This window comes from Octopus sinensis, linkage group LG2 (assembly GCF_006345805.1).
Source record: "Octopus sinensis linkage group LG2, ASM634580v1, whole genome shotgun sequence".
NCBI classification, from domain to species: Eukaryota; Metazoa; Mollusca; class Cephalopoda; order Octopoda; family Octopodidae; genus Octopus; species Octopus sinensis.
The window spans coordinates 90,465,823-90,482,518 of NC_042998.1; the positions used below are offsets into that span (position 1 = coordinate 90,465,823).

General features: G+C 34.4%; 1 protein-coding gene and 1 long non-coding RNA gene across 8 annotated transcripts in view; one reads left to right on the plus strand and one right to left on the minus strand.

Annotated features, from left to right (window-relative positions):
* Positions 1–12,473, plus strand: part of LOC115223450 (protein CASC3) — a 44,824-nt gene extending 32,351 nt beyond the window's left edge. For 4 of the 7 annotated variants that reach the window (XM_029794023.2, XM_036515219.1, XM_029794031.2 and 1 more), the window contains 4 exons: positions 2,974–3,096; positions 9,863–10,062; positions 10,820–10,945; positions 11,639–12,473. In XM_029794023.2, coding sequence (XP_029649883.1) covers positions 2,974–3,096; positions 9,863–10,062; positions 10,820–10,945; positions 11,639–11,956 — 767 coding nt within the window. In that variant the 3' untranslated portion in view covers positions 11,957–12,473. The remainder of the gene's footprint in view (positions 1–2,973; positions 3,097–9,862; positions 10,063–10,819; positions 10,946–11,638) is intronic. The other 3 variants (XM_029794041.2, XM_029794049.2, XM_029794057.2) reach the window with 3 other exon arrangements.
* LOC118768540 lies at positions 8,530–9,224 on the minus strand. The gene is made up of 2 exons (XR_005004359.1): positions 9,090–9,224; positions 8,530–8,695 (listed from the first exon to the last, which is right to left on the minus strand). It is a non-coding gene; the product is annotated as an uncharacterized LOC118768540 (long non-coding RNA).
* Positions 12,474–16,696: the final 4,223 nt, after the last annotated feature.

A 16,696-nucleotide genomic window follows, 5' to 3' on the forward strand; every position in this document is an offset into this window, starting at 1 on the left:
ACATGTATTTTGTTATTGATGGTGAAATAGGTCTTTTGAATTTTCAATTTCATTGAACTGAAAATTCCAGAACTATTGTGTTTTATAATTATTTAAGGCTATTTTCTATTATATTGCATGCTTGTACACTTTTTATAAATCTAGCATTTATATAATTATTGGGACATGGAGGAGGGCATCTTCTTTAGAATAAGTAATTTCAAGACACTTTTTGTGCTTCATAAACTCCATTAAAAAAATGTGCACTACAAAGACATATGCAATACTTGAAATGGAAAAAGGCAAGGTTTATAATAGTGAAAGAACTGAAGATTGAGATGATAACAATGGATAAACTGAAGAGGATTGTATTCTAGTACCTGAGGTGGACCACTTTTCAGTGATATAGGTTATAGGAGGAAAAAGTAAGGGATTGTATATTTTTAGGTGTGACACAAGTTTCTTCAATCTATTACCAATATTCACTTACTCCTTATGATCAAAACTTCCCACTTGCAATAACTTAGGGTACAGAAATCCATTTTTGCCTGATTCGTTTGCAAGATTTAACAGTAAAATGGAGGATCTCTGAAAAATGGCCTTCAAAAGTTCCAAATATTATCACCATGAATGTGACACAAGTGAAATTAATGATGTAATCTTCAATAGTGCTATAATACTAGTAATGATTTCTTACTTTGGCACAAGGTAATATATTGGGAAGGTGGATAGTTAATTGTAGTGACCCAGCACATACTTGAAAAGAAAGAACATTATTGATTAATTTTTATTTTATCAAACCTAGAGGGTCCTTACTGGGATCTGTAAGGTATTTAGTCTGACACTAAATTGTTTTTGTGGCTTCATTGCATTAAAACGATAATTCCCTCCACACATCTTTCAAATTTATATCAGTTATCAATAGATTATCTAAGCTTGTAAAGGACTGCAGGAAATGGGTCAGGGAAGATGAACTACCCAAGTATTTGTGTAATTCTGTAGCATCAAACTATTCAGTTAAGGGATTTATTAATATGGTAGCACTCTAAGTAGTAGTTGATGACAAATTTATCATCTTAGAAGCCATTGGTGATAGATCAGCATTGTTATAGAAATATATGATGGCAGAACTTTCAAACTTTGCAAGCATTGGAGGTAAAATATTTAATGACTTCATGGTCACATTGCATTGAGTGAACAGACCCAGCAGAAGGCAACCCCACTACTGTTGGTGTACTTGATAAAATATGCTGAATGCTGTTATTACCCAATGCAGAGTAGGCTTTACTGGCCACTGCAATCTTGCTGAATAACATATATTAGATGTTATATTTTGAAGACTGTGACACCCCAGTAAAGAATGAAGGCCACTCAGATGCTTTGATATTAATTGGCAGAGACACACAACATAAAATTGAGGATCTACCCAAGCTAATGGATGGGTGACAAAAAATTCCAGCACAGTTTTGTTGTTGCTCGAAGAAGCAGTTTGGTAAAAAAAAGGAGTTACTTTAAAGATTTGCTTTACATAGGATCCTTTATCAACTTGGGATGCTATAAGGGATTCTTCAAGAACTATAGCAGAAATTAATTGTTCATCATTTAAACAAACAAATCTACTTATAAAGAGTACTGCTAGCTGACCTTGTTTAGTAGCATGAATAATACTCCTGTCAAATCTCAAGCATTTTTCATACTTTCATAACTTTTTTTTTTTTTTTAACTGCATCTACTTATCAAACATCATGACTATAATTACTGAAATGTTATGGTAAAATAGCTTATCTTCATAAACTTTTCTTCTTTTTTCTTTGAAAGAAAAAGAAAAAAATCTCATCAGAATAGACATCTTTTAAGTAAGATGTCTCTGCCAAAAATATATTTTATGTATTCAGTAGAACTAGATTTGAAAAGTGTCATTCATTTGAATTGTATTTCCCATTAGCTTGAATGTATAAGTATTATTTTAAAACACGATATAAAGCTTCTTATAAAAGTCAGATATAAATATGAAATATAACTCAGGTTATGTCAAATATTAAAAGATTTCTTTACTTTTAAGATATTTATCATTATGACAGCATTTAATTTTAGTTTTGATATAGTTATAAATGGCCATAGATATACTATAACTATTAGAATTGAGTTTTATATAATGACAAACTACTACTTTGTTCTTTCTAAATATATCTACTAGATGTGCATGCCAACAGAGTGGTCTGATAATTCCATTCTTCTTTGTTATATAATTATTACAAATCTCAAATGAACCCTGATTGATTGTTGCTCTATAATTTTGTACTGAACTGATGACATACTGCATGTAAAATTACTTTCCTATGCTATTAACCCAACTAGGCATGTAAGGATTTAAGTTTTCATTTCAACCACATCTAGATAATTCAAATAGCTTAAGTTATGACATCACTTCTCTTTTGTTTGAGAACATGCGTACACACATGCACATATATATATATATATATATATATATGTTTCATGTACCTACACCTGATAAATTATTAGAATACTTTGTTTATCTGTGTAATTCTATGTCTGGATTGAGATGTTTGTTGAGTTAAATTTTATTAACTGTATAGATGTGTGGCATTTTTTTCTTTCATTTCATTTTTGTGCATGGTGTTGCTGTACTTTTATTTTGTTGTTTTTTTTCTTTTTGGCTCTGGAACATGTCATTATCTGCACTAGTTCATTTCAATTTGTTTGCTTTATTTTGTATATTTTGTAAATGTTTTAGATTAGTGTATATGACCTATATCTGCACCAAATGTCATGGATTGGTTTATTCTCTTTTCTTTTGGTTTCTCTAGTTAGCTAAAAGTTCTGTCTGTTTATTATTTCAGTTCCCTTGTTTTCTGTTTCTCGTGTTTGCTTATTTTAATCTTCTGTGTCTCCTCTTCTGTCTGGGATTTGTATTTTGATTGATATTTTGTTTACTCTATTGGTTGTTTCCTATTTAAAATATTTGTGTTCCAGATTTTACCCAAGGTCCACCACACATATTTCATCCTGAACAAGGTCCACCTACTCATCAGGACGGAGCAGCGTTCCAGCCTACCATGTTACAGGCTCCTACCCCTATCCCTTACACATTACCAGGTACGACTCGAGATACTAGCTCTGTGTCAGTAGCACCCAGTCTGTATTGGTGTGATAGTTATTGTCATAGTTGTCCGTGTCAAGAAATTACAACTATTGAACAATTTACTATTGAACTATTTGCTATTGAACAAATGAGGAATTGCTGATAATTATTGGTTAGTTCTAGGCTAAAAAGCTTCTTCACAAAGAATGGATAGTTTAGTTTTGCTTACTGGATTTTTGTCTTTTAATTCCTTCGTCTTATTTTAAATTAGCAAAGCATAATTGCCAAGCTTTACTGATTTTCTGTTGATATCATTCTTATCATTTAGGTTGCTCTTTGAATTTGGAATGTATTTTATAACGTAATTTTCATATGATTTCAAAATTTAAAAAAAAGGTTCACAGATAGTTGGTTCTTTATCAGAGATTTTGTCTGCTTGTTGGCATCTTTATTCATGTTCATATTTTAGTAAGATGAATATCCGGTGTAAATCATTCATGTATTTTCATTTCCAAGCTATTACAACAAATGAAATTAATTATAAGGCATTTGTTGAATTGTAAGGTAATAGTCATAATAACTGGTAACTTATATACAGTTTCTTCTAAAAAAGGAAAAGCATAGAACATGTGTCCTTTATTCCTTTATTTTTGTAAACTACTCCTATATAAACAAACATCATATTTGTATTGTTTCTTACTTGTTTGTTTTTTTGTTGTTGGATTCTCCCCCACCCCCATCCGTAGTGAAGCAAACATTTTCAGTGGATGGAAATAAAATCAGGAAACATATGTACTAGAATTAAGCTTTGGTAATTGTAACATTAATTTACTCCAACAAAATCTTCAGTTAGAGATGTCAAAATCCTTCTCAAAGAAACAAAATGATATGTTTCTTTATAGGCATGGTATTGTAGTTTCAGATTCTGTCCTACTCTACAGCACCTTGGGCAAGTGCTGTTTGCCATAGTCCTGGACCAACTGATGCCTTATGAGTAAATTTTGCTGATAGAGACTGTATGCAAGCCTGCCATTTGTGTCTGTGTGTCTTTGTGATTCTCCCCACCATGGGTTGACAACCCATGTTTTTGTTTATGTCCCTGTAACTTAACAGTTTTTCAAAAGAAACTGATAAAGTAAGTACCAGGTTTTAAAAATAAATACTGGATTGATTTATTCAACTAAGCTTTTCAAGACAATGCCCCAGCATGATTACAGTCCAGTGAATGATGCAAGTAAAAAATAATATATATATATATATATATAGGTGCAGGAGTGGCTGTGTGGTAAGTAGCTTGCTTACCAACTACATGGTTCCGGGTTCAGTCCCACTGCGTGACACCTTGGACAAGTGTCTTCTACTATAGCCTCGAGCTGACCAAAGCCTTGTGAGTGGATTTGTTAGATGGAAACTGAAGGAAGCCCGTCATATATGTGTGTGTGTGTATGTATATGTTCATGTGTCTGTGTTTGTCCTCCCAACCTTGCTTAACAACCGATGCTGGCATGTTTACGGTCCCGTAATTTAGTGGTTCGGCAAGAGGGACTGATAGAATAAGTACTAAGCTTACAAAGAATAAGTCCTGGGATCGATTTGCTCGACTAAAGGCAGTGCTCCAGCATGGCTGCAGTCAAATGACTGAAACGAATAAAAAAATATATTCTTGTCCTGTCAACAATATCATCATTACTGTCTGCTGCTCTCTTTCTGCTTCCTCTGCTCTTTACCTTACCCAACTCATGCAACATTGGTTATCCACTCTTCAACTTGACCCAATCCTTACAGTTGTTGCCTACCTTCCCTCTCCCATACCCTCAGGTTTTGCTCCCCCAGACACTACTGCAAACCTACCCATCCACCAACACTTAGTTCTATTGCCATTCACTTCTATTCACCTTGTACCTTGAGAAACCACCTGGACACCACATCATCACTATTTATGTCTTTGCAGCTCCTCTGATCATTTAACCCTTTCTTCTAAATGTGTGTAGACATGTTGCTCCTCTACAGCAAGAACATGCTCTCCCTACTCTTCTCTCATAACTCCTCATCTCCTCACATAAAGGCTCCTCCCCCACTTCCAGGTTCATAGTCCTCCAAACTTCATGGCAATGTCACAAGTGCTGGTGGCATATAAAAAAGCACCCAGTACATGTTGTAAAAGTGCTTGGTGTTAGGAAAAGCATCCAACTGTAGAAACCGTGCCAAAGCAAGCACTGAGACACAGTGCAGTCCTTCGCCCCATTGGGTCCTGTCAAACACATACCAGCATGGAACATCGTTCTGATATATATATGTCAGTGAAGCGTTATAAGCACATCTGAGCATGATTGTTGCCAGGGCCAAGGATTGGCTCCCGTGCCAGTGACACATGAAAAGCACCATTCGAGCGTGATTGTTGCCAACGTCGCTTTACTGGCACATGAAAAACAACATTCAAACATGGTCGTTGCCAGTGCCACCAGACTGGCTCCCGTACAGGTAGCACGTAAAAACACCTTTTGAGCGTGGTCGTTGCCAGTACCGCCTGACTAGCCCTCGTGCTGGTGGCATGTAAAAGCACCCACTACACTCTCGGACTGGTTGGCATTAGGAAGGGCATCCAGCTGTAGAAACTTTGCCATATCAGATTGAGTCTGGTGCAGCCTCTGGCTCACCAATCTCCAGTCAATCCATCCAACTCATGCCAGCATGGAAAGCAGATGTAAAATGATGATAATGATGATATATATATATATATATATATATATATATTATATTATCATCATTTGATGATTTAGTGTCCATTTTCCACTCAGGCATGTGTTAAACAGTTTCACTGGAACTGATAAACTGGAGAGCTGTACCAGACTCCAGTCTGTTTTGGCTTGGCTTCTATAGCTGGATGCCCTTCCTAATGCCAACCACTCCACAGTGTAGTGGGTGCCTTTATGTGTTACTGACACCAGTCACGACTACGATTTCATTTAGTTTGGTATGTCTTCTCAAGCACAGCAAATCTCCAAAGGACTTGATCACTTGTCATTGTGTTTGTGAGGATCAACATTTGAAGTTCATACTTTACCACCTCATCCCATGTCTTCCACAGTTTCCCTCTTCAAAAATATTTTGTGCATCATCTCTTTATAAATATTCATTGAGAGATTGGATTTTTTATACTATTGTTTTGTCTCATACATTCATTTGGCTTCATGTCAACAAAATTTAATCCATCTTTATTAGATAATAGTCTCATCATGCTAACCTACATATTATTACTAACATTTAATATAAACTGGGTTACTTTACGTATTATCTGATGTCTCATATTTTTACTAATATTTTCATAGTTTTGTTATAAATTATTGTTTTTCCATTTTGAAGTACTGAATTTTCATTAATTCAGTTTCTTGTTTAAAGTGAAAAATCTATTTTACTATTTAAATTTTGTTCCAATATTTTTGTTTTATTTATTTATTTATATTTGTTTGGTTTCAGGTATTTAATTTTTCTTAGCTTTAATTACAATATCTCCTTTTACATTTTGGACTTTTCCCAACTTAGTATTAAATTATGTGAATTTTACCCTGTGATGATAAAATTCATCAGGGATTGAGGTTTACTAAGCTTTATTGTTATAGAGTGACACAGGTAGAAGTGAGACTGTTCTTCACCTTATTTGGTGTCCGAGGTTAGTTAAACTCGTATTATATTTCTGGCATTAACTTTTTCTTATCCCCGTTTTTCTATAAAGCAAACACCTGATTGAGCCAGTTGACTATACCTTTTCCCTTCCAAAAGGACATTGTGCTTAGTCAAAAATAATTGTTATTTTTAACCAATAATTATATTTCTCTTAAGTGATTTTTCTAGGTATAACAGTGCTTTGTTAACGTTATAAAAGAAACAAAAAAAAAAACAAACAAACAAAAATACTTGTTTGCATGCTTGTTTGTGTGAATTGTTTTGTTTGTAAACTAAAAGTTCACTTTGTCTTCCTTCCAAGGTCAATAAAATGAGTATTAGGGTTGTTGTAATAGACTGTAATAACCTAGAAGGTGATGCTCTAATGCCAAAACCAGTTAAATAATAAAAGAATGTTCCAACTAAATAGAATTTTCAAAGTTGTAAAATGAAAATCTTTAATGTACTTTGTCTCAGGTCAAAAAACTTAATTCAACATTGTTTTACATTTACCTAACTATTTAGAAAATAGATACTAAATTTTATTGAGAAAATTCTGTAGAACTGATTAACAAATGAGAACTATCTCTGATCCTGTAAGGTTGAATAATTCCATTTATCCTACAAGTGTGTAAGATTATCAATTTTCATTATATTATATAAAAATTAAATTTGAAAATGGAGCATTCTTTACTTTTTTTAAATGAGTGACTTACATCATAATTTTGAATGAGTATTGACATGGCACTGAAGTGTGTGTTTATCAAATAGTACAGCTGCAAAGTATCAAGACATTTATTTGTCTTATTTATGTTTATTCTTTTGACTGGATGTTTGCATTTTCTTTCTAAACTATGTAAATTATGAAAGTGTATTGTTTTGTTGATGTTCAATCTAAGATCAGCCTTGATTGAGCAGATATATAAACAAGAGCATTCCTGTAATGATTATCTCATTTTTTTCTTGGCTGTTGCACATCTATGAATACATTCTTCAATATGTAATTCCTTTTTCAAGATAGTAGGGTGTAATTTGAGGGAGATTTCAAGCAGGTTGAACGACCACATAGAGGTTCCTTTAGTGACTTTTTCATAAACTAGTTTTGATGTTTTTTTCAATTCTATTTTTGTAAAATACTGTAATACTGCTTCTTTAAAACATTTTTCAAATTTTGTTTTATAGAACGTTTTCACTCTGAAGGTACTTGTGTAAATCTAAGTTGTTCATTGATGTATTATAACAGTTTTTTGATATTAGTTCAGTGTAGCAAACTGCTAATTAATCTATGTAACGTATAAAGTACTACATTTGTTTGAGGGTGATTGAGGTTTCCACTAAATTCAATGCTAAGTTCATGTTATAGTCATTTCATATTGCATTGTCCATTCATTGGGAAATGATATTTTTATTACTATTTGCAATAGTTTTCAGTGGTATATTAGTTTAAACTAGTTTTAATCACCTTCTATAAAATGTATCAAAAGTGAATCTCATTTATATTTGACCCATTTTATCTGATTTTACATAATTGCTGAAATTTGCTTAATATCAAGTAAAGAATACTGCTAAGTATTTTTTTTTTTTTTTTTTGTGCATTTCTTGATTTATAAAAAGAAAATTTATTTCAGTCAAACCACACATTTCTCAATTTTTTTAATTATTATAATTTACCATATTGCAAATCTTCAAAATTCCACTTATATATTTCCTGAAATATAATTCATTATATATAGATATATTTGTAGATATCTTTAAATTAAAATTTAGTTGTTTTCTCAGATGTACTGTTTTAGAAATATCTGATTTTATAGCATTTGTACACCAAACACTATTTTTTGCAAGTAACTATATAGATAGTTGGTCAGTTTTTATTAGAAAGGGAAAAGAATTATGCTAAGTTGGGACAAAATTTCAACCAAATTAACTTTTTATATAGTAAAATATAAGACACTAGCACTATGACCCAGCAATGCCGGGTCATAGTGCTAGTGCATGCACACATACACGCAAGTACTGTCCAAATCTCCGACCAATCACATACAGCTAGTTGGCATTCATTTGGCGTATCAAGTTTCGGGCATTTTGATTGGGTTTTGGATAGAAAATTCACAAAAATGTCACTTCTATTGATTTATTAATGGCTTTGCGGGATGACTGGAGAAATGTAAAGATGTGCACGACCACCCTTGGACGGTTTTGAATGACCATAGAAAGTGCGAGCCCTCTAACTGAAAAATGTGGATTTGTATAAAGGACACGCACGCACACACAGGCAGACATTTTGCCGTTTATATATATAGAGAGATTTCCTTACTGTTCTTTAACATTTCAATTCATACTACACTTTCACATGAATGCAAGAAAAAGAGTTATTCATTTGCACTAAAATATATTCTGGCTTTACTAAGACGTCTTTGATTGTTAATAATTTCCTTGCTGGTGATGTCAGAGCCTTCAAATCTTTCTAATGGCATGGACAAATTTCTTAAAAACAGGGATAAGTAATAACTATATCCTGAAACAAATGGAATGGTTGGATATAGTATAAATGATGCACCAAATTTTAAGAATAATTCATGCTCTCGGGCTCTTGCCAATCTAATATCAATAAAACATGCTATAAGACAACAGTAGAGTTTCATGATTTGGGCATTAACTGACTGGGAGGTAGTTTGTTTATTTATTTATTTTAGAGGTACAGTATCTTGAATTACTCATCCTCTATCAGTTTGAGCCACAGATAACATTTTTTCTGATAAATTTGAATAATTTGGATAAAGAAATGTTTCCAAGTATTGGATATCTATCTGTAAATGTATATACATATAGATAAATATTTATGTTTGCAGAAAAGTCCTAGTATGATGACAAAAGAAATTAATAGTGTAAAACATTCTTATTGAACTGATGAGGTTTCTTGAGGAATTGTTTCATATATATATTTCAAGGATTGACTAAAAGGAACAAATGGAAAAATTTAACAAAAACATATTACAAATATATATATATATTGAAATATCATTAATTTCAGTGTACAGACTTAAAATACTAGTATAGTTTATTTAACTTTAGATATTTTTGTTCAGCTTACACATAGCGATATATCCTTCATTTTAGTTTCTACCACTGGCATTCCTTCAGCTCCACGTATGTTTGGTCCTGCACCAGTGCCTGTGAGTATTCCTACTGCTCCTCCTGCCATGTTGCCTCCACAGTATATTGGGGCTGGGATGATATATGGAGCCCCACCACATGGTCCCTATCAAGTTCCAGTGATGCCTGGTTATCAATCACCACCACCCTCTACTCATTCACAGGTAAGTTATCTTTCTCATCTTCAATAAATAATTTTATTTTTTTGAATTGTGAATAGACAAAAAGGGCAGAATGCTGCCCGCAAGGCTTGAACCATGCATTTTCTGTACCCAAACAAACGTATTTCCAAGTACAGTAAAGCAGACCCATATTTCCTCCATCAAATTTCATCTTTAATCTTATCAATGAGAAAGTTGTTTACATTTAGAACACAAATGCTGAAGAACACAGAAATATGTAACTAAGTCTTTATTAACAATGTGTCTTAAAGCAAATTCAGTTTTAAATAATATACATTGGGTTAAAAGCCCCTTGAATAAAAAAAAAATAGGTAGAATACTATCTGTGAGGCTGAAAGTGTATTATTTTCTCTTTGTGCATTATAAATTTTATATTTTTATAAATTGTAATACTTTATTAAAAAGCATATTGACAGCTTTTCATACATGTGTAGAAATTTATATGTTGTATAATTTAGCTAATGTAATGTAGTTCATTAAATAGCTATACTGATGTCAATTTTCAGCTGAATCCCTAGAATTTATGGCCTTTAACATTTCAGTAGTAATGAAATTATTATTTAAAAAATTGTAATATTTATTCAAGGTATGAACAGATTCACAAATTTGTCCAAATCTGTGGCTGCATAGTTAAGAAGCATGACTGCAATAAGATAAAATCTGCTCTTATCAATAGTTTTATATTTATTTGTATAACTTTTTCTTTGTTTAATTTATTTTGATATCTTGCTTCTTTCAGACTTCAGCTTTATCAGAAATGTTCAGAGGAGGCACCACCTATTATTCAACTGATTTACAACAACCAAGCCCCAGCCGATCACCAGTTCGCAGGCATAAATCGGCTATCCCTATTATTGACCCTCAAGTGAGTTAAAGAATGCACTTTTTATAAACCTTTCCCTTCTGTACCATTGTGACATTAAAGGCCCACATTTATCTCTTGAGTTCTTTAATATTAAAGGCATAATAGTCAAATCATTTTTTAAAGAAAGTCTTCTCAGAACCACTGCTATCTACATTTCAACTGAGCATTATTAGGTACATGTACTCTGTGTGTGTGTGTGTTGTGCCTTGCTTAACATTAAAGCATTTTTTTTTTTAGATCTTTTTGCCTTTTGTGTAAGTTAGTGATATGTACATACTAGCACCTTAAGCCAGTATCTGTTTAGATGTGTATGTTAGGTCTTTTTTGTTTTTATGTTAAACTTGTACATCAACAAAATCTCTTGGCAACCATCTGTTATAAGATTTGATGTTATGTGTATATGCTGCAATGTAAACTGGATATAGAAATGTTTGGTGTCTGGCCAATTTAAATTATGAAATGGCCATTGGGATGCAATAGCAATTATGGTGAGACAATCTGCTGTAAACTACCATTTACATATAATAATTAAAAATGTATTTAGAGCAACAATTCATATTTATTTAATTATTTTGATATATCTTTTTACTTTAATTGGATTTTATTGTTGTATTTATTTATATTTTTAAAGAACATATTTAGTTATCTTTTAATCATAATATTGATATATTGGAATTTTTTTTCTTTCTTTAGGATGTAAAAATTCAAAAATCCCAAAGTGCCAACAGCTCTACTCCAGGTGAGACCACCACATCTGCTGCAGAGAGCAACAGTTCAGAAGCTCCCTCTAATTTTGCAGCTGAATCAAATGGTAGTCACAGCAAAGATCTAATAGTGAACTCATCCTCCACTAGTGATTCAACTTGTACTTCAACAACAGTAGCTAGTGGCGGGAAAAGTATAGAGGAAACGAATTCTACTCCATTGAACACAGCTCACAAGCAAGTTGAGCTTGCTGAAACATGTACAAATGAACAGACAACACAGCCAATATTAGAGGCTGCAGCTTAGAATTTATTACCATCATTATTATATTTTGTGAAATATTTGGACAAGATCAGCTATTGTTTTCTATCAATTGTGCTTTCAGAAAATACAGATTAGATTTATACTGGTTCTTTTCACCAGAATTGATCTTTTTTTTACAAATTCTGCTCACATATGATGTATTAAAAAAAATAAGCATAAAAAACAAATTTCCATTGTCGGTACACTTGGTGCTTTGTGAACATTTTCTATGAATGGGATGAGAAATGTATGCCCCTCTCTGTCAACTAAAATGCTGATATTTTGCTATGTCAGCAGTGTGTTTGCACCCCAACCCCAGTTACTGATATATTGCTTGTGCTGATCGTGACTAGTTGTCATTGATCAAAAGATTGTCGTCATTGGTTACTAAATCTTAAAAACAGAAAATATTAAAAAAATATGCAGAGCAAAATCCTTTTCCCTGCTGTTCATTTGTCTATAAAGATTGATATAAACAGATCAACAGATAAAATATTTATTAAAAAAAAATGAAAAAACACTTGCATTGTCCCTTGTTTGTTTATTTTTGTAAATAAATTTCTCTAAATTTTCGGTATAGTATTTGTTTTTCAATTGAAAAAAAATTGCATTGTGTTTTAAATTGGATTTTCATCATCATCATTTAGCGTCCGCTTTCCATGCTAGCATGGGTTGGACAGTTCAACTGGGGTCTGGGAAGCCAGAAGGCTGCACCAGGCCCAGTCTGATCTAGCAATGTTTCTACGGCTGGATGCCCTTCCTAATGCCAACCACTCCGTGAGTGTAGTAGGTGCTTTTTATGTGCCACCAACACAGGTGCCAGGCGAGGCTGGCATCAGCCACGATCGGATGGTGCTTTTTACGTGCCACCGGCACTGAGGCCAGTCGATGCGGCGCTGGCAACGGCCACGTTCGGATGGTTCTCTTACATGCCCCCGGCACTGGTATCACAGCTACAATTTCTATTGATGTTGATCGATTTCGATTTTGATTTTGATTCTGATTCTCACTTGCCTCAACAGGTCTTCACAAGTAGAGTTTTGTGTCCCAAGAAGGAAAGGTATGCATAAGTGGACCGGCTACATCCCAGGTAGAGGCCACGGGTTATGGTCTCACTAGTCCTGCCGGGTCTTCTCACGCACAGCATACTTCCATAGGTCTCGGTCTCTTGTCATTTCCTCGATGAGACTTGCTAAATAATATCTAACGGATAAAATTCGTCTCCTGCTTTTCATTTGACTGATATATGTAATCAAAATTGCCTTAACTCATTGCATACATACATGTACATCTATTTTCCTATCCTTGGGTTGACCGATGCCTTGTGAGTGAAATTCGGTAGAAACTACAAGAGCCTGTCGTGTATGTGTTTGTTTCTACTAGTCTTTGCATTAACATTACTTGAGTATCAATATTATCGTTTATCATCATCGTTTATATCCTCCATAAACAAAACGTCTAGTGACTTAGAATTTGAACATGCAAAAACAAGAAAAACAAGGGTTGGAGTCAAGCTGGGCATCTGGATATAGAATACTGTCTCAGTTAAGTATCATACAACTCATCTTAGCATGAAAAAGGGAGGCATAAAAAAAAGTGACAATGATAAAGATGATTAGGATATCATATTTGTATTTCCACAAGATAATTTGTTACTCCTGCTCTGGTTGAGTAACTAATAAATTTTCTTGTGAAAATACAATAGCTCAGAGTCAAAATATACATGGTCCAGTTGCTATTAGTGCACTTCATTCTCTTTTCTCTCTCTCTCTCTCTGGTTGTAACCAATTCATGATTGGAAACTCTGACCTACACTTGATAAATGTATTTAATTCATTGTCTTACATACAATACTGTAATATTCCCAAATGGTTCATTTATCAGTAGCTTGCAGCACTAAATTCACTTCCTCCACTTGTAGGCCTGGAAAAAATCTCCAATCCTACCCACTAATTGCCAGCTACATGCCTTAGTCTCAATTTAGATGCAGATTTTAAGTTCTGATTATGGCTACTGTACAACACCTCATTCTACAAACGTCTCCATAGCACAATGGAATATTCTCTTTCAAGTGGATGGCCATCCAATACTCCTTTGAAAGTTGAGCAATCTGGTAAATTACCTGAAAATTTGAGACTCTAGTAATTGGTGGCAGACTTTATCTGTTACCTGATTTAACACCACCATCTGTCCTTTGGACCAGGTCTCTTGTTCTGGGAATATTTTTTCTCCTACCAGTCCCAAATGCTCTGCAAAGAGCCATGGGCACTGACTAAATCATTCTTTAAAAAATGTAAATGTATATCTTAACCACAGGTTGAACAAAAAATAAACTGTTTTCTATTATTTCTATTATGACAACAGCTTTCTGTGGCATCTTTCATCTTGCTTAGTTTTCTGTACATGTTGCAAATAATTTGCTTGCATCAAAATTGATAAATACATGTTCCCTGCTATAGCCTAATAAACAGATAAGTGTTCTCCAGTATTTCTTCTAAAAATCAAAGACAAAAAATTCAGGGTTTTTTTTTTTTTTTGGTAATAGGCTTGAAATCTAAATTAATAAAGCCAGTTTCTTTAAGCTAGGCTTGGACAGGTTGAATATTTAACTCTTTTGATACCAATCTGATAAACTGCCCTCTGTTCTATGATACAAACTTGTTTCATACTGATCTGAATAAAAACCTCCCATAAAAATTTCATGTTTATGTTCCAAACATCAGTTTCTTAAAGACTGAGTTACGAGGGGCGTTCAATAAGTAATGCCCCTGACCCACTTCCCATAGCAGTAGAGCAACGAAACTTGGCACAGTTATTAGTCTTTTTCTACATAGGAACCACCCAGAGTTACGCATTTCTCCCATCGTTTGATGCGGCTCTGGAGACCATTTTTGTAGAAGAACCCAGCTTGGTCCTCCAACCTCAACGTGACTTCAGAAATCAAGGCTGCATCATCTGGGAAACGCTTTCCTTTCAAAAACAACTTCATGATTGGGAAGAGGTGAAAATCAGAGGGTGCAAGGTCAGGAAAGTAGGGGGATGGGGAGGAGTTCATAGCCATACGCCTGTGCTTCTGATCTGGCGACAAGCGAGTTGTGGACCGGAGCGTTGTCCTGCAGGAGGAGGATGCTTTTGCTGATCTTGCCCCGCCTCTTGATTTTGATAACTTCTCTTAATTTCCTCAAAAGTGAAGCATAATAGGCTCCTGCAATTGTGGTACCCTTTGCCAGGAAATCTGTCATCACTACTCCGTCCTGGTCCCAGAAGACTGTGAGCATGACCTTGCCAGCGGAGGGCTGCACCCTTGCCTTCTTTGGAGGGGGTGAGTTGAGTCACGGTGCTTCCACTGCATTGACTGTGTAATCAGTCTTTTGAAAAATTTTGACTCATCTTGGCACATCTCAAAATTCACCCTCGAGCACTTGACGCGTTCTTGCGTACCATAGCTTGATAAGTTGATAGTATCATCATACTCTGTTTCTGATGCGAAAAAGTTCCCAATCAAAACACCTTGAAATGGTTTAGAATGTATACAACTAAATTGGTATCCTGTATTAGGTACAGTTAGCTAAAGACAGACTCTTATGTTCATTTCATAGTATGAGCATCTAGTTGTTTGATCACTTCTGAATTAGCTTTTGAACTGGCTGAGTATTCCACAGATGTATGTACCTTAAATGTAATTCTCAAGCAGAATCAAGTGTGACAAAGCTAGACCTTTCACAGTCCATCTAACAGGTTCTGTCCACTCAAATATACTCACAAGGCTGACGTTGACCTGAGGCTAGTGAGTGCATTTGCTCAAGATGCCACCCAATGGAATTGAACCTTGAACTTTATGGTCGTGTAAGAAACTTTTTAATTACTCAGCCACACAATTTACTACAGTAAAGAACAATTGTGTAATTTAAGGGCTTTTCTTTACCAGGATCAAGGAATAATCAGAAAAATAATAACATTCAAAGTTCCAAGTAAGGATGGGAAAATACTTTTTCCTTATTTTAGAAATCATCATTCTAATAAAATGGAATTTAAAATTTAATGAGTAGAAATTTTGTATAAGCATTTGCTCTTCTAGTTTATTAATCCTTTTGTTACTATATTTGTGCTGAAATATGCTATCTTTGTTTCAAATAATGAAAAATTTAGTAAAATACGAGGGACGTTCAATAAGTAATGCCTCTGACCCACTTGCAGTTGTTTGATCTAGCATGTGCAATCATTTATATCTCTATAGAGTAAGTGGCAAATTACAGCTCTGAATTAATTGTGGTTTCTGATTTACAGGTGTTTGGACCGAGTCAAGTGTGAAATGGAGCCTGTTGAGTGTCGAGCAGTGATCCGGTTTTTGTATTTGAAAGGACGCACACCACGGGAGACTTTTGATAAAGTGAAAGTAACTTATGGTGATGATGCCCCATCATATGACCTTGTAAAACGCTGGCATCGTGAATTCAAACATGGTCGGAACTCTGTGGAAACAGCTCCCAGATCTGGTCGCCCCCTTCTGCCATTGATGAGGCATCTGTCCGTCAAGTTGAGGCTGCCATTTTGGAAGATCGACGCATAATTATTCGCCAAATAGCCCATGAGGTCAAGATGAGTACCGGGTCTGTGGAAACTATCATTCATGACCATTTGCATCTGCAAAAGGTGTCTGCCAGATGGATTCCCAGGTTGCTCACGCCTTTCCAGAAGCAAGAACGCGTCGAGTGCTCGAGGGTGAATTTGGAGATGTGCCAA